Source organism: Amblyomma mixtum, chromosome 3 (genome assembly GCF_055824585.1).
Source record: "Amblyomma mixtum isolate Tamu chromosome 3, ASM5582458v1, whole genome shotgun sequence".
NCBI lineage: Eukaryota > Metazoa > Arthropoda > Arachnida > Ixodida > Ixodidae > Amblyomma > Amblyomma mixtum.
Window position 1 is genome coordinate 14,562,360 of NC_143014.1, and position 25,082 is coordinate 14,587,441.

General features: G+C 45.5%; 1 protein-coding gene across 4 annotated transcripts in view; it reads right to left on the bottom strand.

Moving 5' to 3' along the window:
- LOC149349292 (E3 ubiquitin-protein ligase KCMF1-like) overlaps nucleotides 1–25,082 on the bottom strand; it is an 88,143-nt gene that overhangs the window by 30,825 nt on the left and 32,236 nt on the right. For 2 of the 4 annotated variants that reach the window (XM_089578232.1, XM_089578231.1), the window contains 2 exons: nucleotides 17,445–17,584; nucleotides 15,884–16,018 (listed from right to left, as the gene is read on the bottom strand). In XM_089578232.1, the coding sequence (XP_089434358.1) occupies nucleotides 15,884–16,018; nucleotides 17,445–17,584 (275 nt within the window). The remainder of the gene's footprint in view (nucleotides 1–15,883; nucleotides 16,019–17,444; nucleotides 17,585–25,082) is intronic. The other 2 variants (XM_089578234.1, XM_089578233.1) reach the window with 1 other exon arrangement.

The following is a 25,082-nucleotide window of genomic DNA, read 5'->3' on the forward strand; positions in this document are numbered from 1 at the left end:
ACCACATACTACATACCCGTAGTCCAGCTTGGAGCGCACCAGAGTGATAGATTTGTAAAAGGCATGCTGTATCGGACCCCCACAGTTTTCGTGAGAGCACTTTTAAGACACTGACGGCTTGAGATTCTTCCTTTTTATGGTTGTTAATGAGTAGTACAAATGAGAGTTTCTTGTCAAAAGTGACGCCTAAAAATTTGTGTTCTTGTTTAATTGGTAGTGCAGTTTGGTTCAGGTATAGACTGGGATTGACCTGTAGGCCTTGTCACAATGAGAACAGACAGCTATGTTTTTTGAGGAGGAAACTCGAGTCCAGTTCTCTCTACCCAAGCAGCCGGTTATTTAGTATCATTTGTATTTGTCTTTCACAGGTAGATACGCTGGAGGAAATACATGCTATCTGTAGGTCATCTACATAAACCGAACACATTATAGACATGGAGATTACTTTATCTAAGGAATTCATTTTTACTATGAAGAGTGTCGTGCTTCGAACACACTCCTGGGGTACGCCATTCTCTTGGGTGAAGTTGTAGAGAGAGTTGCTCCTAGGTGGACTCATAATGTGCGGTTAGCCAGGAAGTCGTCCAAGCAGTTCAGCATCCTGCCGTGGATACCTAGGTCTGCTAGGCCACAGAGGATGTCCAACTTCCGCCTGGTATCGTAGGCCTTCTCCAGGTGGAAGACGACCCCGAAGCAGTGCTGCTTGTGGACGAACGCCTCCTGGATGGTGTTTCCTAGGTGGTCAGTGGTTGAGCATGCTTTTTTTTTTAAATCCACATTGATGCATGTCTCAAAGTTGCCAGGATTCAAGTACGAAGGTCAGTCTGATGCTTACTACACTTTGGAAAGATTTAGCAATGCAGCTGGTGAGGGCTATCGGCCTGTAACTGCTAAGCCTTGTTGGTTTTCCGGGTTTCAGAAAAAGTACTATGACTGCTTTTTTCCACTCCTCAGGTATATTCCCAGTTAACCATATTTCATTAAAGAATTTCTACAGTGCCTCTACTGCAGCCTCCGAGAGATGGGCAAACACAGTGTAATGTCTGGGCCTGATGCTGTCTTTTTTACCAGAACATAATACCCTATTTAATTTGTGCAGTGTGAGAGTCTGGTTGTAGTCCTCATGCATGCCTGCTCCAGATGGAAGTTTTTATTTTATGCGCTTCCGGAATGTGCTTGTGTAGTTGGACGAGCTTGAGACTTAAGCAAAATGCTCGCCCAATATATTACCCTGTTCTTCTAATGGTGTTTGTGCACCAGGTGTTGTCAACAGCGGAAATGGGAAAGGGGTCAGTGAAATTGACAAACCTGTTCCCACATTTCCTCTGAGGGTGTTGAACTGTTTATAGCGGACACATACTTCTTCCCGGAGGTTTTCTCTGCACTTCTTCAAACGCATCTCGCTCTGGCCTTGGCCCTCCTAGAGCCGAGCAAGTTGTCTGTAGTAAGGTACCGACGGAAAGCGCCCCAGGCCTTGTTTTTTTTGCAAATGTGCATTCTTGTGCCCACCAAACTGTGTGTTTCTTCTGTATAGCTAGTGTTGCGGCCGATATGTAATAAACTTCTCATTAATTTCATCTATGCTGAGCTCTTCGGAAAATTCTTTTTCCAGAGTGGCACTTGTTCTAAACAGTGACCAGTTGGCGAGGTGAATTTCCCAGCGCTGTGGTCTAGTGGAGATGACTGGATTAGATGATGAGAGCTTGATGACAGCAGGTGGGTGATCACTTCCCATGCGGTCATTTGAAATACCCCATTTAAAATAGTTAAAAAGACATGGTGATGTGAAAGCTAGATCGAGCTCATTTTTGCTGAGCTTGGGCCTTTTCCCGCATTTAAAAGACAGACATTATTCGAGAGGATAAAATCTTGGATTATTTGGCTCCTAGAGTCGCAGCGTTCGCTTTCCCAAATCAGGGAGTGAGTTAAAATCGCCAACTATCAGATGTGGCTCCAGCAGTTCATTGATCAGGCGTTCTAAATCGTGGACAACAGATGTAATGTGTGGGGGAAGATATACTGAACATACTGTTATGGTTTTGTAGCTGACAATGCTGACCGCAACCACCTCAAGTTATGTTTTAAAGGGGTAATGACATGGTCTAGTCACAAATCGTGCTTTTACATTGAAGCTACCAGCCCCAACGCTATTTGGGGTCCGAGACCGGGCAGAAGCTGCATGGAAAAGAGAAGGACACAGGTAGTTGTCCCCTCCAACTTCCCCCCCATTTGCCTGAACAACAAACAACTCATTACCCGCAGTTCAGTTGTCCAGTCACAATGAAGCGCGTGACTGCCAGTCTATGTCGTCATGAACCGCGAACGTGCTAGTGTTGCCTGACCTCCACACACTTCAGGACAGTTTTTAAAAATTCAATTACAAATTATTTACTGCACCAAATCAGCTCATATTTTGTCCAGTTGTTCCTAGATGGATAGCAAACAACATGCAATAACAGCCTGAGTCTGAAAAACGGTGTCATAACGCTTTAAGCAGAGACTCCACTTTGAATGACAACAGCAACGCCTCCTGACAGTCTATTTGCCTGCTCGCGATCATGTCGGAAAGTTTTGTAACATCTCAGGATGTTAAGCAAAATGGGCTTCCTGAAGACAAAGCTACAGGAACACTGACCCTAGAATATGTGTTATGTCACTACAGTTGGACTGTATTAAAAAAATTATGTTTTGGGGTGACTGGGATCCACCAGAGAGAAGCCCCCAGCGGAGAAGTCCTGCGGGGTGCTAGAGATGGAAGGGCAGCTTGCACCACATCGGAGTCCGTGATGTGAACAGGAATGTGCTTTGTGTCTGAATCGCTCAAGTGCCTCTTTGAAAGTGAATACTCTTTTGCTTTTATGATCTCCTTTTCTTTCTTCCAGGTCGGACAAGAGCTCAAGTACCCTTCACAGTTCACACACTGTGGTGACGCGTTGCAAATCTCGGTTTTACGATCATGTGATGCACATTTGGCACAGGTTTGGTGGCAACTCTGAGAACCATGGCCGAATTTTTGGCAGTTGAAGCAGCCTCAAGGATTTGGGACAAAGGGTCGTACAGTTACTTTCAGACTTCTATGGATTCTGGGAGCTGGCTAGAGGCTTTGTCGGTATCTCCTCATCTTTAAGGATGTTTAACCAGCGGACTTCAGTGACGTTTTGTTCTTTAAGACCTTCAAACATTTCTACATTGGTGAGAGTCAAGAAAACATTCTGAAATTACACTTGACTACGTTCAGGTATCAATGCGCACTAACAGAGACAGCAATTTATTTATTTATTTATCATCATACCCACAGCGCCATTGGCTGGCATTACAGTGGGGGGGTAGAAGAAAAAGTACACAAATGCCACCGCGTGCAGGTGGTTACAAAAAAAAAGATAACAATGAGATAGAAAGAACACGGAATTATTATACACAAAAAAATGTCACAGCATGGAAGAAAATGAATCATTTGATAATATGGACACTACTTCCTCAGGCAGCTTGTTCCATTCCGAAACCGTTTTGGGGAAAAAAGACATTTTAAAAAGGTCAGTCCGGCACCTGTATTCTTTAAGTGAATTATCTCTACGTAAAGACACGTAATCAGGGTTGGCTATATATTTGGTTCTGTCTATTCCAGTTCTAGAATGAAATATATTATGAAATAATTTTAAACGCAATGTTTACAAAGTTTGTTACATTTGCGAGTTTCGAATATTGTGCTTGGTCCCGGATCTGGAGGAGTATGTTGCCACTGGCTAGTTTTGTTACCTTGTAGCCAATGCACATGGCATCAGTCAGAGATTTAGAAGCTATGAAGGAGGATATTTTTCTGGTTTGCTTTTCTGCTTCTTCACTATGCATCACGGTACATCAGGAATGCTTCTTATTTTCTGGCTAGGAACTGAGTGGTTACATCAATTCACACTCTTCTGTGAGGGCAATCGTTTTGTGGCAGAGGGGGAGCCATAAAATGTATGTGTTCTTCTGCCGTGGTGCCAGCCACCCAACTGGGAGCCCTACGAGGGGACGGGAACTTGAAAGCAAGCCCTGCCCTTACCAGCTGTACACCGCAACTATAACCCAATATGACGTAAAGTAGGGTAGTTTGCCACATAAGGTTAACCCTTGCCACCTGGAAAAAGAAAAAAGTCAACAAGAGAGAAGACAGGACAGTTGTGAGAAAGAAGTTAGGAAAGTGAAAGATAAGCGGAGGGCAGCAAGAGGCAACTGCAGGTTTCCCCCGATAGGGTCAGGCCGGAGGTGCCATCTATGGGAAGCTGGGGCCAAAGTGGTGCGCTGCCTCTGCCCTTACAGGTCCAAACGCTCTGTACTGGCTCTGCCACCAGGATACCCCTTTTCCTCGGACATGGTGATGCCATGCACGGCTATTCGCGGCTGCTCAGCTCCGCGGTGGCTCACTGCTCACCATCATCCCCCCGCAGGGATGTCCCTGCAGGAACCCGTGGTGTTGCAACTCACCAACATCTGCCTGTAGCAGATGCCCCTGTGGGGTACACCTGAATTGGTGCACAATACAAGCACTGAACTGGCATTTACTCGCAATACACGCGCCCACAAATTTCTCAGATCACAAAGCGGTCATCTGAACCCTGCTAATATAAGCAGCACGTATCAAGTGTGTGTGAACCAGCTAGCATTTATCATTCACCACCACACCCAAGGGGCAAGCACATGTTATGGCATTGCCTGATGCAGGTCTGGTGAAATAAAATGCCCTTTTAATGCAATACGGAAGATGGTGCAGCAAGTTTTACAACTCTTCACTCGCAACCACTCGCTCACACTCATGTCCACCTACACTCCCATCCTCATTCACACCCACTCACAATCATGTCCACTCGCACTCACAACCACTCATTCACATTCATGTCCTTTCATACCTGCATCCACTCAGTCCCACATTCATGTCCTCTCGCTCACTGTAAAATTGTAAAGTTTGTAGTGCATGTTTGCATGAGGATGCCATCATTCTAGAGTTTTCTTTTTCCTTGTTAGCTGAAAACGGAGGAGATGAGATTTATTGCAGTTGCCAAAGATGCACAGCATGGTTTCACAGTAGCAGTGACGAGCCGCCCAGGAATTTGTCGGGCTCTTGACAATTTTCACAGTTTCGCTACTCGAAGGAAGTGGTCACTCATCACGTGTTTTCCATGTCCCAAAGTAATGTTAAGCACATGTGCTTCAGAGCTGGCTGCTGCAACAATGATGCTTAGTTTTACTGCTGGCAGTCGAGATGCCCTGTGCGTGGAGGTGCGCACAGATTAATGAGCACCATAAATGGCTACTATGCAACATGGTTTTAGACAGTGTCTAAGCACCAATAATGTGTTTGCCTTGGCAATAACGCGTCTGAGTCTGCAGGAACCCCTTGGACGCACGTGGAGACTATGAATACCTTTGGTGACGTGAGAAACAGTTTCTGAAATATTGAGTGCGTTCATCCACGGAAAGGGAAATGACTGGAATGGGCCGCAAGCTTACGGCTTACAAGGTTTAACGTCCCAAAGCGACTCAGGCTATGAGAGACGCCGTAGTGAAGGGTTCCGGAAATTTTGACCACCCGGGGTCTTTAACGTGCACTGACATTGCACAGCACATGGACCTCCAGAATTTCGCCTCCATCGAAATTCGACCGCTGCGGCCTGGATCGAACCCGCGTCCTTTGGGTCAGCAGCCGAGCGCCATAACCACTGAGCCACTGCGGCGGGCGGGTTGCAGCACAAATCTGCCCATGCAAAAGAGATTCAAGGGGGAGTGGCCATTATCAATACCTTTAAATAGCTTCTTGCACTAACTTTAGGGCATCTGAGGAACGTTTGAGAAACCAGACAGCCTGTTCTCGCATGAGGCCAGTGTGTGCAGAGACCACGTGCACACCTTTGTGGCCACAGGAGGTGTTAACATTGCACCCAATTAATGTCCTGCAGTCAGTTGCATTGCTGGTCGAGGAAACAGTGTGGCCAACTCTGCGAAGTTGTCGTCTTCATGAGTGTAGTCATCAGAGGCAACATTGGGCCAACTATGAATCAACGTGTTTCCACAAATCTACATGTGTCTGATCATGTGCGTTGTAAACAGTCATCTATCGTAGCATAGCACACATGCGCAAAGAATGTGTCAGCTGCACTGTCTGCCGTCTGGCTCTGCCTGCATGTGATAGCAGCATAAAATGTGAAGCTGCTTGGGCAGGCAACGCATACCACATCACCAGCAGGGCCAGCAAGGCATTGAAACTTTTCAAATCATTGCCATTAATTGATCCACGCTGTGCATGTTAGCTCCACTTTTGATGCTGCCACTGGGATGCTTCTCTTAGCCAGCGCACATGCAGGCAATGATTGACCTCATGGGCCATCGGTGCGTGCTTGCTTGATGGTTACATGCAGTTTTTGCAGTGAAAGCTGTATTAGCTCTGCATGAGCCATTCAGGGGGCTCAACGGCAGGCAAAACTCGTTGAGATGTCCACCGTGAAGACAGTTACTGCGCCGTTTCTTTCCTCAAAACTAACTGATGGTTCAATCCCACCGTTGACTCTCTCTCGTTGAATGGAACGTGAAAGCACAGGGACCTCCATCAAAATGCAGCCACCACGGTCAAGTTTGAACCCGGGCACTCCAGCTCAGGAGCCCTAACTACTGAGCCACTTCGCCGGGGGAGACCAATGGTACTATTACTAGCAAACACAAACAAGTTTCAAAAAATGTTGCTGCTTATTCTCAGTGTCCATCCATGTTATCTCTGAAGTTAGCTTCGCCAACTGCATATAAGTGTAATGTCACTTATAATAATGACAGTGCTGAGAACGTCAGTCAGAGTCAGGCATGAAGATTTTAAGAGATGCCGTGAGGAAAACGATAAAGAAGGGAGTGAAAGAAGGAAGCTAGAAAGAGGTGCCTCAGCAAGCTGCCACACCTCTTCCTTTCACTCCCATGTAACTGGCGCCTCCTCATTCGCTGTAGTCAAGTGGTGGAGCCACAGTCATTCGTAGTATCTGAGAAGAGTTGCCATTGCTGTAATGCATATTGCACCATACTTGTTCATGATAAGTGGACTCAACTATACATGATCATAACAAGAACCTCTGGCAGAACCAAAAAGCATGCTTCATTATTCGCGTCACTTCCCGGCTTGAGTCCAGTCTGCAGGCCGGACCCAGACTGGGTCCAATCAAATAATTACGGTTAGTTCAGTGCTGTACTATGCACATATGGGATCCCACCTTATGCTAATTAGCGTTAATATGCAAGCAGTCATTTCAGCAGCCATGTACTGTGTAGGAGGTGTGACAAGAGACGCCCGTCCTTCTAGCAGATGCAGACACAACCCATAGCAGCAAACAGAAAGGCTGCCATTCCCGTGTAAGCGGAATCCCCTATTTTAGCCTTCTCGAGACAGTGGCAGACTGTCTCGCCCTCGAGTGTCCTCGGCAGAGGATATTTACTTCCCTCAGCTGCCATCGCGAAACACACACGGCAGACTTCGCTGCTGCGTCCACCCACCACTCACATGAGCAAGCAAGCAAAGGCAAACTGCCTATCTTGACACGGCTAAGGAACCATGGACAAGAAGGCAATACGAAAGAAAAGTAACAGCCAAAAGTCGTTCTCTTGATTGCTACCAGACGGAACGTACAACTGAAACTATATCCATGGCAGGCACCCACACCTGCTGACAAACAAGTGCAATCAAGATGGCAGGTAAACAACAGTGGGGCACTTCAATTCCATGCTTCCCAGCAATTCTGCTGACAGCCCAGCGACTATTTCCAAGAAGTACTATCCCTCCATTCTGACATCAAGGAGATTTCCTTGGGACATCATGGTGGTGGCAAACTTATTAAGCCAGCGTTGACGTCTCGCCAAGAAAGTAAAAGTAGGTAACATAAACAAATGGTGAAGAAAAAACAAATTTCCAGGGGAAAAAATTTTCAGCACCTTTATAGTCTCATCACATTTTACTTTGTTTAATGTTTGCATGAGACTGCTTCTGAGAGTTGTTTTTAATAAGAAGACACACAGTAGAAACCCAATTATATCAGTCTAGAAGATGCACTAATTAAGATGCGCGGAGACTCTCGTCCACACAGATGCCAGCAACGTGGGTCTCGGTGCTGTACTCATCCAGTGGCAGGACGGCGCTGAGCGCGTAATAGCATACGCCAGCCGCACTCTGTCTCGTGCCGAATCTAATTATTCCACGACCGAAAAAGAATGCCTTGCCGTGGTATGGGCTGTGACAAAATTTCGACCTTACCTGTACGGCCGACATTTTCAAGTTGTAACCGACCACCACTCTCTCTGCTGGTTGACGAACTTACGGGATCCCTCTGGCCGCCTTGCGCGTTGGAGCTTACGCCTTCAGGAGTTTGACATGTCCATCGTCTATAAATCAGGGCGCCAGCACAACGATGCGGACTGCTTGTCCAGATATCCAGTCGAGGCTGCGCGCGACGACGACGAACCGGACTTTTTTCTCATCGCAGCCGTAGACGCAGCGACTATTTCCAGTCAGCAACGTGAGGACCCGGCGCTGAAACCTCTCATCGACTTCCTGGAAGCACGTACCGAGGAGGTTCCCCAGCCCTTCGCAAGAACCCAGTCCTCCTTTTGTCTGCGCAACAACGTGCTGTACAAAGCCAACTTTTCTCCAACCGGAAGCGACTACCTCCTTGTCGTTCCAGCGAATCTCCGTGAAGAAATCTTGCAGGAGTGTCACGACGAGCCCACCGCAGGTCACCTCGGCTACGCCCGCACTCTGGCTCGGATCAAAAAGAGCTATTACTGGCCTAAGCTTGCGGCGACTGTACGACACTATGTGCGCACGTGCCGTAATTGTCAACGACGAAAAACACCCCCTGTCAAGCCAGCTGGACTTTTACATCCCGTTCAAGTGCCCAGACTCCCGTTTGAGCAAGTTGGCATGGACCTTCTCGGCCCTTTTCCAACTTCATCTTCGGGAAACCGGTGGATTATCGTCGCTACTGATTACCTTACGCGCTACGCTGAAACCAAGGCCCTCCAGCGCGGCACAGCAGCCGAGGCTGCGAAATTTTTCGTGGAACGCATCGTCCTCCGGCATGGCGCTCCAGCACTAATTATCACGGATAGAGGCACCGCTTTCACTGCCAAACTCTTGGAATCCCTCATGCGGCTGAGTGGCACTACTCACAGGAAAACAACCGCCTACCATCCCCAGACGAATGGCCTGACCGAGCGCCTCAACAAAACTCTCGTCGACATGCTGTCCATGTATGTTGACGTTGAGCATCGATCTTGGGACAATATCCTGCCATATATTACTTTCGCGTATAACACGGCTCAACAGGAAACCACGCGGAGGACGCCCTTCTGTCTGTTGTACGGCCGCGAAGTGTCGACAATGTTGGAAGCAATGCTGCCCCATGATGGCCGCGACCCCGACGTTGGCGCCGAGGAGTTCACGCTTCGCGCAGAAGAAGCTCGACAACTTGCAAGAGTGCGCATCCTGAACCAACAAGACCGTGACGCCTGACGTTACAACCGCCGCCACAGACTGATGACGTTCGCCCCGGACGACAAATTGTGGGTATGGACCCCCATTCGACGCCGTGGCCTTTCCGAAAAACTGCTCAAGCAGTATTTCGGCCCCTACCGAGTTCTCCGTCAGCTAAGCGACGTAACCTATGAAGTCCTCCCTGATGGGGCTTCCCGGACTACTCGCCGTCAGCAGAGACCAGAGATTGTTCATGTAGTGCGGATGAAGCCCTATTTTTCGCGAGACATTCAGTGACTCAGTGCTGTGCGTTACTCTGTTTTTTTTTTTTGTTTCTTTCTCCCTATTTTCTTCTTAAAGCATCGGGCCGATGCTCTTTCCGAGAGGGAGGGTAATGCCGCGTCTACAACAATAGCCGCTCGGCGGCTGTTCGGCACGCAGCTCGTGCGCCACGCGGTTCGCTGCTGAAGAAGACGAAGCTCGACGTTCCATCCTGGCCGTCTCGGTGTGCGCTAGCATCATCTCGGTGTTGGCGTCCTCTGCCGTCTGGACGCGGCGCTACCTGTACCAACTGCTACGTGACAATATTGAAAAAACTCAACTTATCTACATGCAGCAACCATTTTTTAAAAGTCCATAAATACATTTGCAGGACTGCCATATTTAGGTAAAATTTTTCCCAACAATTTTTTGCCATAAATACACAAGTGGAATGGGCAAACCAAAGGAAATCTTTTAGCACAAATATGAGAAGTTTTCTTTTTAAATGATATTGGTATGCTTCGCCCACATTTGTGACGTGCTCTATCAGTTACTGTTATTGTATGACTGAAGGGTGCAGACATCCTAGACAAACAATTGCATTCTTTTAATATTTTTCTCCCCAAACACACTGCAAGCTGATGCACGCAGGTATCTGAAGTAGCATCACTTCAAACACCTCCTTACCAGGAGTGGTGACCGCCAGGCCAGGGCCAAGATACAGCGCAGCAGCAGCATTCGGACTGGTGCGAATGCAGCCGTGCCAAAGAACCCTTTCAAATGGCCAAATCAGATGTTCCCCATTATGCCCATGGCATAAGTTTGCCTGCATAAGGCTAATGAGTGCACACGCTTGCACTGCTGCACCAGAAGGATGTTGCAAAGGCGCTTCATATTTCCAAACAGCACACGACCACGGCACAGGCGGCCGATATATTCTCCCGACAAAATGACGCCTCCAGTAACTGCCAGTTGCTTTCACAATTTCTACTGTGCGCTGCATTCAGCTGATTTTTGTAGGAGTGTGCTAATAGTACTTTTCCAAAACAAGTCGAAAACCAAGCCTAGCTTCGGTACCGAATTGAAGGTTGAAGGTTTATTTCCGCAACTGGGTGTTGCGAGGACAGCCAGGGAAAAAGCTGTATAGACAGCTTGAGAGGTCCTGGCTTCCTCTTACAGTGCAGCATTGACGGTGGCGGAGTACGACATCAAACAAAATGTAAGTAAAGTATGTTAGGTACAGAGAATGAGACATGTACGTTCAATACGTAGTACATTGTGCTTATAAAAGAAAGAACTACATTAGATCAAAGAGCCTATAAAGGCAAACACAGGGAGGAGAAAATAAATGACAGCAAAATTGACAGGTGCACTCAAAGTGGTAATAGGAAGAAAAAAAAAACTACATGAACATTTGGGGCAATTCTTTCAGAGAAATATTGGATAGATCAAGATTCTTGTGGCAGTACAACTGGTTCAGAAGTGTCGGTAAGGTATGCTGCAACATTTGCTTGCCATAGTTTGTGCGGCATTTCTTAACATTCCAAGGTTCTGCTGATCGGGTATCATACACAGTTCTGCTTTTCTCTAGCCCAGCCAGTGTGAGTAAGGAGTCGTCATTTTTCATTATGGCGAGTTTATATTTATCGCACAGCCTATAGTTATACATGGACTTCATTGGTATGACGTTGTGTCGATGGAAAAGGCTCGCCGTGTGGAAGAAATATGGCACTTTACATGCAATGCGTATAATTCGTTTTTGTAACACTGTGAGTTTGTTAATATTTTCAGCTGTTGTTGTTGCCCACACCATACATCCGTAGTTGGCTATAGAAGAGAACAAAGAGTGGTAAAGTAACATGTTGACTGACATAGGAAAATTAAAGCAATTGCGGCGCATGATACCAACTGTTCTGGAAAGTTTCTGAACTACGAAATTAATATGGTCATTCCATGACATATCTGCTGCAAAGTAAACGCCCAGAGTTTTCACAGACTGCACAAACTCTATTCTGGTATTGTTTAATTCAATTAGAGGTAGTTCAATGTGTTTGTGACGTGGGTGAAACATGACTGCTGCCGTTTTACTAACGTTAATTCTTAAGTGATTATCAACCGTCCAAGTATTTATTGCTTTTAAGGTTTTATTAGCTCGATTTGCAAGATCAGCAGTTGAAGTACCCGAAAAAAACAGACTAGTGTCATCTGCGTAAATTATATACTCAGCAGTGCTATCAATGCGGACAATATCATTGACATAAAGAACAAAAAGAAACGGACCCAAAATGCTCCCTTGCGGAACGCCAGAAGCTACCGCTTTCAAATGGGAGCATTCACCGGCAATACTGACAAACTGAGACCTATGTCGCAAGTATGAGGAAATCAACATATGGGCTGTGCCTCTAATACCGTAGTGATCTAATTTTTTAAGCAGCACAGAGTGATTAACAAGGTCAAACGCCTTTGAAAAATCTAAAAATAATCCAAGTACCATGTTTTTTGACTCAAAATGTTTTAGTATGAATTCTTTCTGAGCAAGGAGAGCTAACTCTGTCGATCTGTTTTTACGAAAGCCATATTGAGCGTTAGTGATAATGTTATATCTTTCAGTGAAGCAGGATAGTCATTTAAGAATAACTTTTTCGAGGCCTTTAGAAAATACAGGTAAGATTGATATCGGGCGATAGTTTGCCATTTCATTTTTGTTTCCTTTTTTATACGCTACTGTCACTTTTGCCCTTTGCATAAGACGCGGAAAAACTCCGGAAACCAAGGAGAGGTTGAAGATATGGGCGAGGCAAGGTGCAAGAATGTCGATGGTAAATTTTATGGGCTGTATCTGGAAACCTGACGCGTCTGTAGCTTTACTATTATTAAGTGATAAAAATTCTGTAATTACTTCATTTACTGTAACAGGTGTTAGAAATATTGTTTTACCATTACGGGCACTCATATACGACAGATTTACGTCGCCGCTTGATGTGTCAGCAAAGGAAAGAAAGTAGTCATTAAAGGCATCTAGTTCAATCCCTTCATGAATAATTTTTGTGGTCGGTTCGGAAGAATTAGCGAAGATAGATTTTAAAACCTTCCAAACTTTTTGAGATTGTCCAGCAGTTGAATTAAAGCGGTTATAAAGATATTGCTTTTTAGCGACGCGAAGTTGCTTTGTGACAAAGTTCCTAAATTTTTTGAATGTTTTCAGCTCTTCAGGGCACCTACTTTGCAAAAACAGTCTATAAAGTTTATCTAGTTTTTTTATCAACTGCAACATGTCCTTGTCGACCCATGGTTTCTTACTTTTCTTTGATTGGTAGAATTTCTTCAGTGGAAAGGAAGCATTATAAATGTCAGTGAATATCTCTAAAATTTTTTCGTAAGCTTCATCAGGGTCGCTTTCCTCAAGAACATGTTCCCAGTTAACAATAGATAAGCTTTGCTTAAACTCGCATAACGTGTGATCATTTATAACTCGATAAAAAGATGTTTGGTCTGGTTGTCGTTGAGAATTCAGAGTGAGATTGACAGATATGAATATTGGCATGTGATCACTTAGAGCATAAGCGATGGTGCCAGATTTCAAGCTTTCTGTTTTGAAGTTTGTTATGAACAGATCTAAAAGTGTTTCTGATTCTGTCGTAATCCGTGTAGGTGACATGATGACGTTTTCACAGGAGTGAACGTTAAGTAAAGTATTGAACTCGACTGTTGTGTTATTGTTGGCCAGCATGTCAATGTTAAAATCACCACCTAAAATTAACTGATATTGGCTGATGTTAACAAATTCTAGGAATGAATCAAGAAATAAAAAGAGCTCAGCAGAACTGCTACCCGGTGGACGATAAGCAGACACAAAATATCCTTGTGCCAGACTTGACTGCCAGGACTTCGTAATGGGGTGTAATACAACAAAATTCAGGCAGCATTTCTGATTCCATAAGATTTGAAACTAACATTGAAACACCACCTCCCCTTCTTATGGATCGGTTCAAATAGAAACACTTGTACGTCGGAATAACATAGACGTCACCTTCACAAGTAAACCACGTTTCTGAAAACATAACATTGAAACGAGCTTCCACTTCGCTGAAAAAACAGTCAAGTTCTTCTTGCTTATTTCGACCAGATCTGAGATTAACATGAATACAAGAGCAACAATGAGGATTATCAGGCTTAATGGAACTACTGAGGTCAGAAAGATCAACAAGATTAGTATAAAGAGACATCGAAAAAGAGTGCCGCGTGTTACCGCAAATTACTGGCTTTATAGCTGGTGCAAATCTGCTGCACAATGGATGACAATCGCGGGATCATGTTGTTTCCTTCTAACGAACACTCTCCCATTCCGGTGCCAAGCGTACTGGTAGTCATTTTCACCTGCCCAAGCCTTTGCATAGCGCAAGAGCTCACGGCTTTGACGCGTCATGTTTTCGCTGACTGAAACATCTGACTGAACATCTCTTAAAACTGTCCGCTTCTGAAACCACATGTCACGAGTTGAGAGCTTTGAAAACCGTACAATGATCCCGGGCACCTTTCCTGGCTTTGAAGGAAGTCTGTGCACAACATTAACATCATTCAAAGTGAGCTCTGGCAAATTCACAGATCTTGCTACGTCATTTACCTTTTCCATCAGATTCTCATCATTTGTCACCGGTATGCCGTGCACCTCAAGGTTCAGCTTTCTGTTTCGCCACTCAAGGTCGTTTACAGTCATTTTCAACGACTCAACATCATCAGCGTCGACTCTGGTTTCAAGTGCACTAACACGTTTCTTTAAGGTACTGATCTCTTTCTCGTGTTTTACCTGTTGCTCAAGTATATCATCGTATTTTTTTGACATTAGTTCAATAGACTTCTTCACTTCATCGACTTGGTCAGGCAGGCCAGCAAGAGCATCAAGTTTTTGACATATGCCGGCTAAACAGCTAGCAAGGTCAGGTTGCGTGCTGGGTGTGTCAGAGCTTCCTGCGTTTGTTTTACGACATGAAACAGTGAAAGAACGAAATTCAATATGAATTTGTATCACTATTTCCTACTTGTGCGAACATTCATACAAAAATAAAAATAAAAATCACATTGATGCAAATCGGTGAAACGCTAGTGGCAGAGGCACCGGTATAGCTCATGGCATTAAGCAATCCCCACTATACTCACTGCAGCCAAAAACAGGCAGGAAAGGGGCTGTCCCCATGCAGTGCGAGTCATAGGGTTGCCTTTTTCTTGAGTGCTAAAGGATAATCTGTGCAAACTTGCTGGCCTCGTCGCCATCATGTTCAGGACTGTGTTCTGCCACTCAATGACACTTGTGCTTCGATCTTAAAGCTACACTAAAGAGCACTTTTTTGCTTCTATTCTGTTTTTTGGGTGTTTCCATAAGCTCACAGAGATAAAAATAGCTGAGGACTCTGCTTCGGCGACACTGCTGCCGCAGGGTGATGCGCCTGCTCCAGTGGAAGCGCACGCTTTGCTGCGTTCCTTGTGCTGTGTCGGTGATCACGGTTCCCCTTTCTCGAAGGTCCCATGTATGCCCTACTCTCCAGTTTTGCTATCCCGCGACATCATCGCGTTTCATTGCAAGTGTTTGGTTCGCAAGTAACTGGCGGAGTAATACATAGCTATGTACGGAGTGATCTTCGAAAATGTGCAGTTTGCTCGCAAACCGAACAACACTTGCAACAAAACGCGATGCCATCCCACAGACAACGAAAGAGTGCAGATCCATGGATGTAGCAGGACTGCAAAACTGGGAGTGGGGCATACACGGAACCTTCGAGGCAGAAGAACAGTGGCCACCGACGCACCACAAGGAACGAAGCGAAGCGCGCACTTCTGCCGGAACAGGTGGTGGGGCGCATCACCCTGTAGCAGTAGTCTTGCGAAAGCAATGAGTCCTCGGGCATTTCTAGGCTTAATTTGCAGCTACGTTGTCTGCGACAAACTATTCACGAAACACTCCCCCCCCCCCAAAAGCAAAAACGAATTTTTCCAGAATGCTCATTAGTGCATCTTTAAAATAACAATGTTGGGCTAGTTTGCTTCACAAATACATGGCAGCACAAGATAACAAGAACGACAGACTAGGGACAAGCACCAACTTTCAATCAAAGGCTTATTCCTAAAGAATGGAAGTATACACACTTTGATCAGATGAAAAATCTGGCCATGCAGTTCTGCGACAGCAATTATATCAGACAAACAGGGCATTGTTTGAATGAGCGCCTCATTGAGCACAAAGGTTGTTTGAAGTATGCGAGTCCATCTTCTAACTTTAGCCTGCATTGCAAGGAACACGATTGCAGATGAATATTAGAAGACAGTGAACTCACAAGAATCGAACAGTCAGGGAGATAGTAGAAGAATTTTTTATTTGCACGACTGGCTCCAAGTGTGTTAGCACACCTATCGCAATACAGGAGCGTGAAAGTCCAATGTTGGACAGCATCTTGTGAGTGTGGCCGGATTCTTTACCTCATCAAAGTGTGTATATTTCCATTCATCCCGGCTTTTAGTCTGTTGTCCTTGCTCTCTTGCGCTACCACGTATTTGCCTTGCCTTGACTGGAGAGACAGGGAAAGCTGTCCGCAAGTACAGGGGCACGCATAAGAAAATTGCCTTTTGCTACTGACGACAACGGTGAACAAGCCAGCGCTACATCTCAGTTGATAAGAGAGACCAGAGTTATGAGCTCTGACCTGCAATATCGGGCACACTAAGCCTTGCCCAACCCTGCCGCATTACCTAGGCTCAGAGGTCATATGCTTGGGCATCATGAACGACGCTATATGAACGAACTCTGTTGTGGTACTGAACGCACAAAGCGATTATAACAGCATGCTGCGTGGTGTCGCAGTGGGCCCTGTTTTTGAGAGTTGCCAAAGAAAACAATTTGAACAATTTGATTCGTTCAGTAAATTGAACAGAAGAATAATCAATTTGATCAAAAATTTCAAATATTAGTACACTCCTACAATTTCGCCTCTTGGTACACTCTACGATGCCACACCTGGAACACATTGGCAGGTTTGCCTGTGCCAAACTACGATTTTAACAGCTACAACTTTCAATTAAATTTAGCCCTTCAAAATTAAGTGCCTTTGATGAATGCAATTTGCCATACCTAACACCATCCACTAGACTGCATGCATAATTATCAATAGTCACTAAAATTCACCTCGAGGTAGAACTGTGCATGAACAGCGCAGAAAGACTGCATGGTCACTGGCCTCAACAGGCACTGTGACTGCCCACAAGACAACTGTAAGCGCTTGTTGCCTGATGGTAGTCGAAATTTCCTTTTTCTTACATGAACTAGTTCAGCTGATCAGCTAAGTGAGACACTGCACTGGACTCTGCCATACACAGCCCCCAAAAATTGGGAAACATTTAAGCTCCGCTTTTAACGTGACAGAAGTTCCTCTTCCACAACCACTATCATTATGTTGAAGACCACACGACATGCATATAAAGCCCCGCTTTAACTAAGCAGTACAAACATGTCTGTGTGGCATGTCAGACTCAACCAGAGGTCCTGAGGGTCCGGGGTTTCCAATGCGCCGCTGGTGTGGCTGGCGCCATCACTGGAAGCCTCTTGTAATCGACTAGTCCTAATGTTCCCGTCATGCCAACATGGACTTTTCTGCGACACGGGGCAATTATGCTTTCACGTAGAAGTGCGATCAAGAGGAAGAAAGCCACTCACCACTTCTGATGAGGCATCCGTGTGCTCGGCTGACGCGTGCTCTTGAAGGGTAAGTTCCGTAAAGCCCATCTTGCCACAAATGGGGCACGTAAATGACTGCGGCTGCTCCACCGAAACAGCCTCCCCACCATAGTACAAGTCTGCAAAAACCACACCAATGCAGCAGGTTCTGGGGCGGATAGGGAGGTGCACTCAGTTCCCCCGGAATCGGTAGGGCACCTTACAAGTACATCTTACATGCCAGACTATCAGACAAACAAATTAAGACTCCATCCAACCATGTTTGCCCGGCAGCAAAAGATGCATTTATTGCTGAGGAAATGGCATTTCAAAAGTAAAAAAATTCAAGGGGGTGCAGCCTAGCCGCCTCACAGTTCGCTTGTGAACACAGCCAGTGGTAGTGAAGGCTCCTTTTCTCACTTCCTTCACTCTCGGAGAACGTAGCCCCATCTTGTCCTCAGTGTCCCTTTCATGCACACTAAAATTTCAATCCAAAAAAATTCAGCCATTTTGGCATGTCCCCTAATCCTACCTTTGCTACTCTAGTGGCTTGGGGATTGATGACCTGCCTATTGTAGTGTCACCACTGCCCAAGGTAACCCTGCTACAGTGCTCCCATCACATGACGGCACACTAAGAAATGACAGCGTTCTTGCACCCTTGACCCAGGGTGGACCTCATCCCACTTAGTCCCCTTTAGGGTTTTTTTTCCTTGCGCAGTCGTTTCTAGCTACTTTAACTAGCAAGGGAGAGCGCCATGGGGGATAGCACTCCCACATCGGCATGGTGCTCCGCTCTCCACCAGGCCTAGTGGGAACATTTTTCTTCTAGCTTATCCCCTCTGGATTGGAGTTTGTCCCTAGCGTGGGCAAACTCCACGTAACCATGCTGGTGAGTCGGATGATCTCGATTCCTTAGAGTATTTTGTTACTAGCCGGCGTTATTGTTGTTATAGCAATAAACGCCTGTTTGTGTCAGCCAGAGTGTGATTCCTTAGTGCTCCCTCAGAGCAAGGGCCACCGTGGTCGGTGTGCGCTCTGTAGTGCTCGCAATCACGGGGTGGAGTCCAGCGGTTTTGTATAGCGGTTTAAGCAGGGAGATTGTATTTACCCTGCCTAGTATAAAACCTCAAAACTCTATCCAGTGAATGTGTCAAATTGCCATGTCAAAAAGTGCCTCTTCAGCCTTGGCTTCGCACAATTTATACCAGAACATAACATAGCTAACTGGTATTACACTGCTCTGTTGATCAACTGCGCTGATTGCTCCCACTGGCTCTAATTTCCGTTAATATGCCCATTTTTTCCAAATAAAATTACAGCTGATAGTTTAGCCACATTCAGTCGGCTCGTTTCGTCCTTGTCACCACTCAGTGCAGTCAAGCAATGACCACAATTGTAGCACGAAGGCTGGTCATCATTGCATCCCACCATGCACTTTAGAAGCCTCGTTGCAAAAAAAACTTCTCCCAGTAACCTAACCGAGCAGCGAGTTGAATGTCGGTGGCCGTTCTCGGCAGCATTTAAACAAGCAGTCACCTTACGCATGGGGCCATCGGAAGATTGCGCGGGAGCATGAGAGTTCAATGTCACCAAAACAAGTTCCATCAGATAGCAACAGAGACAGCTCCTATTTGGGTGCAATAGCAATGCGAAGGTTTCTGTGTACCCAAAGTGGATTACTGCCGTTGGCATGCTATCGATGGTGCTGCGTATGTTAAGAGCACCTGCCAAACTTAAATATAATAAAAAGAAACGAAGGCCTTTATGCCTCGAGTATTTCCTTTGTGCTCAGTACGCAAGTCTCTGGTGATGAGTCTGACTTCTCCACCTCTGCTCCAGTATGTAATGTGCAGTGCCGGTCACGTCAGTTGAATATTCATGGCTCAGATCTTCCGCTGGGTGACCAATGCAGCACCCTGTACAGGGTGTTTTGCCCAAGACTGCAAAATTTTTAAAAATATGCTTTTTGAGTTAGCAGAGCGCTTTTTTCGGCATACCATTGTCAGTGGTGTAGTATATCAGAATACAGCTAACATGTGCTAACAAGCAGGATGGTTAACTAACATTGAGTAGTTGATTTTCTAACTTACTGTTAGAGGCTCCTCAATTATTGAGAGAGTATAGCCCACCGTAAGTAATATCCCTATCAGTTTTTAGAATTTTGAATTTCAAAACCTCGGTTACCCTTAACACTGTGGCCCAACAAATTCTGGCTACACTGCCATGATACATGCACTTTTGAGAAGTTTGCAGGTAAAGCAACCTCTCCAGTGCACGTAACTCGTCGAAATAGCCAAAATTTGCTGGGCCACAGCGCTCAGAGTAAGTTTTTAAAACTCTAAAAACTGATATGGATATTATTTATAGTGGGCTACACTCCTCAAGAATTAAGCAGCTCAATATTAATAGTTAAAAAGTCAACTATTCAGCATTAGTTAACCAGCCTGCTAGTTAGCACGTCTCATCTGTATCCTGATGCCCTACACCGCTGACAATGCTATGTCGAAAAAAGCGCTCTTCGAACTCAAAAAAGACTATTTTAGAAGTTGTGTAAGGCTAAGGCGAAACATCCTGCATGCACGCACAAGCACACACCTGGTTTATCAAAGAAGCTAATCACAAATTTTTTAAAATAGGCTTGTTCACTTATCAAGACTACCGCTATGGCAGAATAATACCAGTGCCGGCAGACATCAAAAAACAGGTCAATAAAGTTAACTAGTTCGGCAGTAATCTCATTCCTGATAATTAACTTTTCAACTATTGTAGTTTCCCACCTAGTTGCAATTAGAGGTTTTATTCACTGGAGGAGTTGTTTTGCCTGCATGCTTTTTGAAAGCACATATTTTGTCATGATGCAGCCAAAATTAGTTGAGCCATAGCGGCGAGAGTAATCGTGTTTTCGGAATTCTATAAACTGATAAAGCTATTACTTATGGCCAGCTACAAATCTCCAATTGCAATCAGGTGCCCATCATTCATAGTTAAGAACTATTAGAATTTAGTTATTCACTTTACTAATTAGCATGATTCACCTGTTTTTTGACTAACACTCGTATTAATATGCCGCAAAAAGCTTCTCTGTACCTCAAAAACCCTATTTTTTAAAATTAGTGATCAGCTCCCCAAAACACCTGGCATATATAGGGCAGAAAAAGTTCCTAGGGCTGGTTGGCAATACAGACGTGGTGAACAAACACTGTACGTGACGTTCCGGCCGGGGACTCTCCTTCTGAAGGAAGAAGTCGGCCCCCAGTTAAAACATCAAGTACAGAACAGCTCGTCATGCCTGGCAGTACTTATTTATTTTATTTATTCAATACTGCAGACCTTTACGGCCCAAGCAGGAGGGGCAGACAAATGACATCAGCGCACAGAACGAAGATTGCAAATAATTTCAAAACACTTGTTCTTTGGGCAGTAGAACATGAGCAAGACAAGGACTAAACGAAATGCAAACCGAGCTCTTCATTTGGGAAGGTCAAACATAAACAAACAGAAGTAAGCCAATGAATGAAATATGCAAAAATGAAATGTCAAACTTGCAGCAAGTCAAAAACACGATCAGTGTGGGCAACCAAAAAGCAGACAAGAAAAACATTTAAGAGCAATTCAAGGTTTCAACTGAATCAATGCTGGTTAGAAGAGGCAGAGGTAAGTTGTTCCAATCTGTTATCGTGCGAGGAAAAAAAGAATATTTAAAAACATTAGTTCTGGTGCTGTATGGCGTTAGAGAGTCATCGTGTCGATGTCGTGTTCGGTGTGCCGTAAGTGGTGTTATGTACGGATCAGGAGTTAGAGCAAGAAGGTTATTTTTAAGAAGGAACATAAATTTTAAGCGCTGAATTTTTCTTCTCAGTTTCAGTGTCGGTATTCCATGTTGTTTCATTAGTGCTGTCGGGGAATCAGTTCTACGGTACTTCGAAAAAATAAACCTGACTGCCTTACGCTGATTTTCTTTCGAGAGCGTCAATGTTATTTTTGGTATAAGGGTCCCCCCATGCTACGCATGCATATCCAAGTTTTAGTGATGTATAAGCTAAAAGTTTAGTTTCGGTGGGGTCCCGTCTGCTTACATGTTTCCTCTCTTTTTGTCACTTTTCCCCTGCCTCCTATCCATGGCTATTTACCTACTCCTGTATCCCCTATTCGCTCACCTGTTCTGTATCCAACCTCTATACAATCCAATCAAAACAAAAATGATTCCTTTTAAGGGATTGTGAAATTGGATTCAACAGGTTCAATTATCTTAAGCTGCCCTCTTTATTTCCCGTATTTTTGCAGGCGTGTCACATGCCCTGCAGCGGCCTGCTCCCGTTCAGCTGAAACATGCAACATTTACAGCAGTGGGAGCAGCATCTTAGAGACATGCTGCTCCAATGAAAGACGATGAGTAGAATGACCTTTAGCCCAGGTGTGTGCACCCAGCAGTGGTAGCTGTGCACGTTATAATCCAATTTAACTGCATGGGCAAAACGAAAAGGTATGAGGGAGTTTGAGACTGGAGCGTTGTGACTATAGTATGCTGCCGCACTTGAGTGCTTACCTCGCACGAACAGGACCTGGCATGCAATTCTTGTGGAATCGGCCTCGCTAATAAATTGCCAACATTGTTGTGTAATAATGCCGCCTATGCTACTTTCACACTGTTTCGGGCATGAGTGAAAAAGCTCTCCGCTCAATTTTTCTTCTATTAGCCCATGCTCACATTAGAACATGCTATATATTTTTCTACCATTTAAGTATGCACATATATAATGCCTACGTGCAAACTGCTTGTTGAATGTACTGCATGGAAGTTTGGCATTAGGAAGATGAGAGTGTTTATAACGTATATTTCTGTACCGTGTCTCATCAGAGATGATTTTCCGTTGGAGGGTGTTGAAATCAGCGAAAAAAAACTGCAACCAGTGAAAATACTTCCTACTGTCTCTTAACAAGGAAAATACCTATGTAACAAATGCTGCCCCATTTTTAGCCATCTTCTCTAATTATGCGCACTCAACATGTGCTACAGAGTGCACATTTTTTGCAGCTTACACTGCGCTCTCATGTTTTCATGCTATTCAGGTCCCCTCTTTACCAAAGCGCGGCTGTCATGCTTTTGGTCTTGTGCTTTTTAGGAAACACTGGTACAGTAAAAGCTCGTTAATTCGACACTGACGGGACCGCGAAAAATTGTCGAATTATCCGACTGTCCAAATATCGAATGGACAAAAAAAACCGAAATGTGCCCCTGGATGACATACCTTTACAGTCCAGCTCACTTATAACAATATTCAAGTGCCGTGGAAATACCACTGTTATAACCAATAATTGTTATGCATGTATGCATGCAAACAGGGTTGTGCCGAAAAAAAAAAAAAAGATGACAAACTTCAGAGCATTTACTGACAGTAAATACCCAGTAAATACCCAGAGGGGTTTGATTGTTCTAATGCCTGTAAAAGCTTGTTAATTGGAACTTCAGGGGACCGGAACAATGTTCACCGTTCACCGATGACCAAAGCACCGCCATCACTGCACCAGCCGGAGCTTCGCGCACCTCCATGTCACAGGAATCAAGCCGGCTTTCCGGAAGTCATTCTTACGGGAAATTCAAGAAGCATGCAGAACTAAGGGTGCAGTGACAGCTGACAAGAGAAAAACCGCACTGGCTGCACGCACAGGCACTGCACCGACTGATTGGGGATACGCATGGCGCACGTAGCCAATGCAGCAATGCAGCAGCTCGCCTGACACGATGACGCCTGCCCCTGGGACACGTGAAATTTGCGAAGCAGGGACTGTGGGGAAGTTAGCAAAGAAGAGCGGAAGATGGGACAACGTACGCGCTGCCGGTGCCAGCTGTAGCTCAGAGTGTAAAAACAAAGAAAAACGTGTCTGCACATTTTTTTCTACAAGCTGTGCACCCCTCAGAAATGTTAATAATAGACTGCTCCGCCAAGGCTCCCTACCATGCGCCCTACTTTCTTCACTGCATGGGCCTTTTGCTCAGGGGAATGCATTCACGGGTTCTTATGGTTTTGTGGCGTCGCTGCGCCGGCTTAGTTCATTGGTCGGCCCCACACGTGCACGCTTTTGTGTTGTAAGCATGGTTTTGCTGGTGTGGTTGTAGCAGTTCCTGTTTTTTTTTTTTTTTCTATAATGGTTGACACTCAAATACCCCCTATGTAATACCCTCGTGAAAGAGGGCCTCTAGGGGTATCTTGAAATAAATAAATAATCCGCCTTTTTCACGACGCGACTGCGCATGCGCCCATCCCCTGGCGGCGGTGTCGCGAAACATACTGGAAGTGTAAACAAACCGGCTTCCTAAGCGGCGGGGTGCTTTGCTGCAGCCTTCGGGCGCTCAGCACGACGCATTTGGCGATGCCTACGACATGTGTTGCATACGGCTGCAATGCCCAATATGTAAAGGGAAGCAAAGTCGAATTTTTTCGCTCTGCGAACGCTTCCCGGGACCGCCTTCGACGCGAAGCGTGGATAAAAGCAGTTCGCCGGCTCGACGATCGTGGCCGCCCTTGGGCACCGTCAAGAACGTCAAAACTGAGCGGGAATCACTTTGTGACAGGTACGGACTAGTTACTGCGGTTAAATGCGCGTGCAGTCTATCACGCAATCTTTTATTCGTGGGCAGGAAGGCCTCGGCACCACGGCATCCAGACTTCCCGTCGCTGTTCTCAAGATCGCGGTTTGGATGCACACCACGACAGCCGCATTTCAGTGGAGGCGAAATACAATAGCACTAGTGTGCTGTGTATGTCAATGCACGTGAAATAAGTCCAAGTCGCATATATTAACACGGAGCCCTCCACTGAAGCATTCCACACAGCCCATGTGTCAGACGTTCAAATCCACGTACAATGCCATGGCGTGCGCTCATCGCAGGCAACTGCTTTTCAAGAAACCAGCAAAGGTGCACTGCGGCGGTAGCCTCACACGCTTCCAGTTTGTCACCAAAAATGGATATAGGTTTGTAACCCGGTCAGGTAAAAAGTGAATCGGGTATATTTAAGTTACCTCCAAAAGTTTTGCAGCACGCACATCCGTACGGATCCCTACGGACGGGCGGATGGTGGAACTGAAGAAAAAATAGAGGACACTCGAGGCAAAAATGTGGCCATTTCATCTGTTCCTACATTAAAACACTGCAAACTGGAATTGCACACCAGCAAGAACATACGAGTTTGCACATTCAATATCGCGACTGTATGCAGACCGGCCTCTGTGCAACTAAGCTGCGGCACGTTTTGATAAAGCTAAACAGCACTACCACCAATAAATGGGAAATGATCGGGGATATTTCATTGAACATTACGTTCCGAATGTAGCCTTCATCTTTGAAGCGGCGGCCCTTGCTTAGCTGGCGATCGTATTGCATGCTGGATGATTGGAGATACTGAAGAATTTGCCCTTCGATGGGCACAGCAGCCTGCCTCGGACTTCGCACTTAGCCATCAGTCAGCCGCAGAAATTCTGCCCAGGTGCTGCCCAGGACACGCCATCGTCGACAGATTACTGAGTCCGGCCGGGTTGGGCGCGCAGTACCCTTCCAGTGAGCTTCCAGCGTTGTACGCGAGGTGGCAGCACAGGAAAATGAAAAAGGCCGATTGTTATAACCAATAATGTGCCT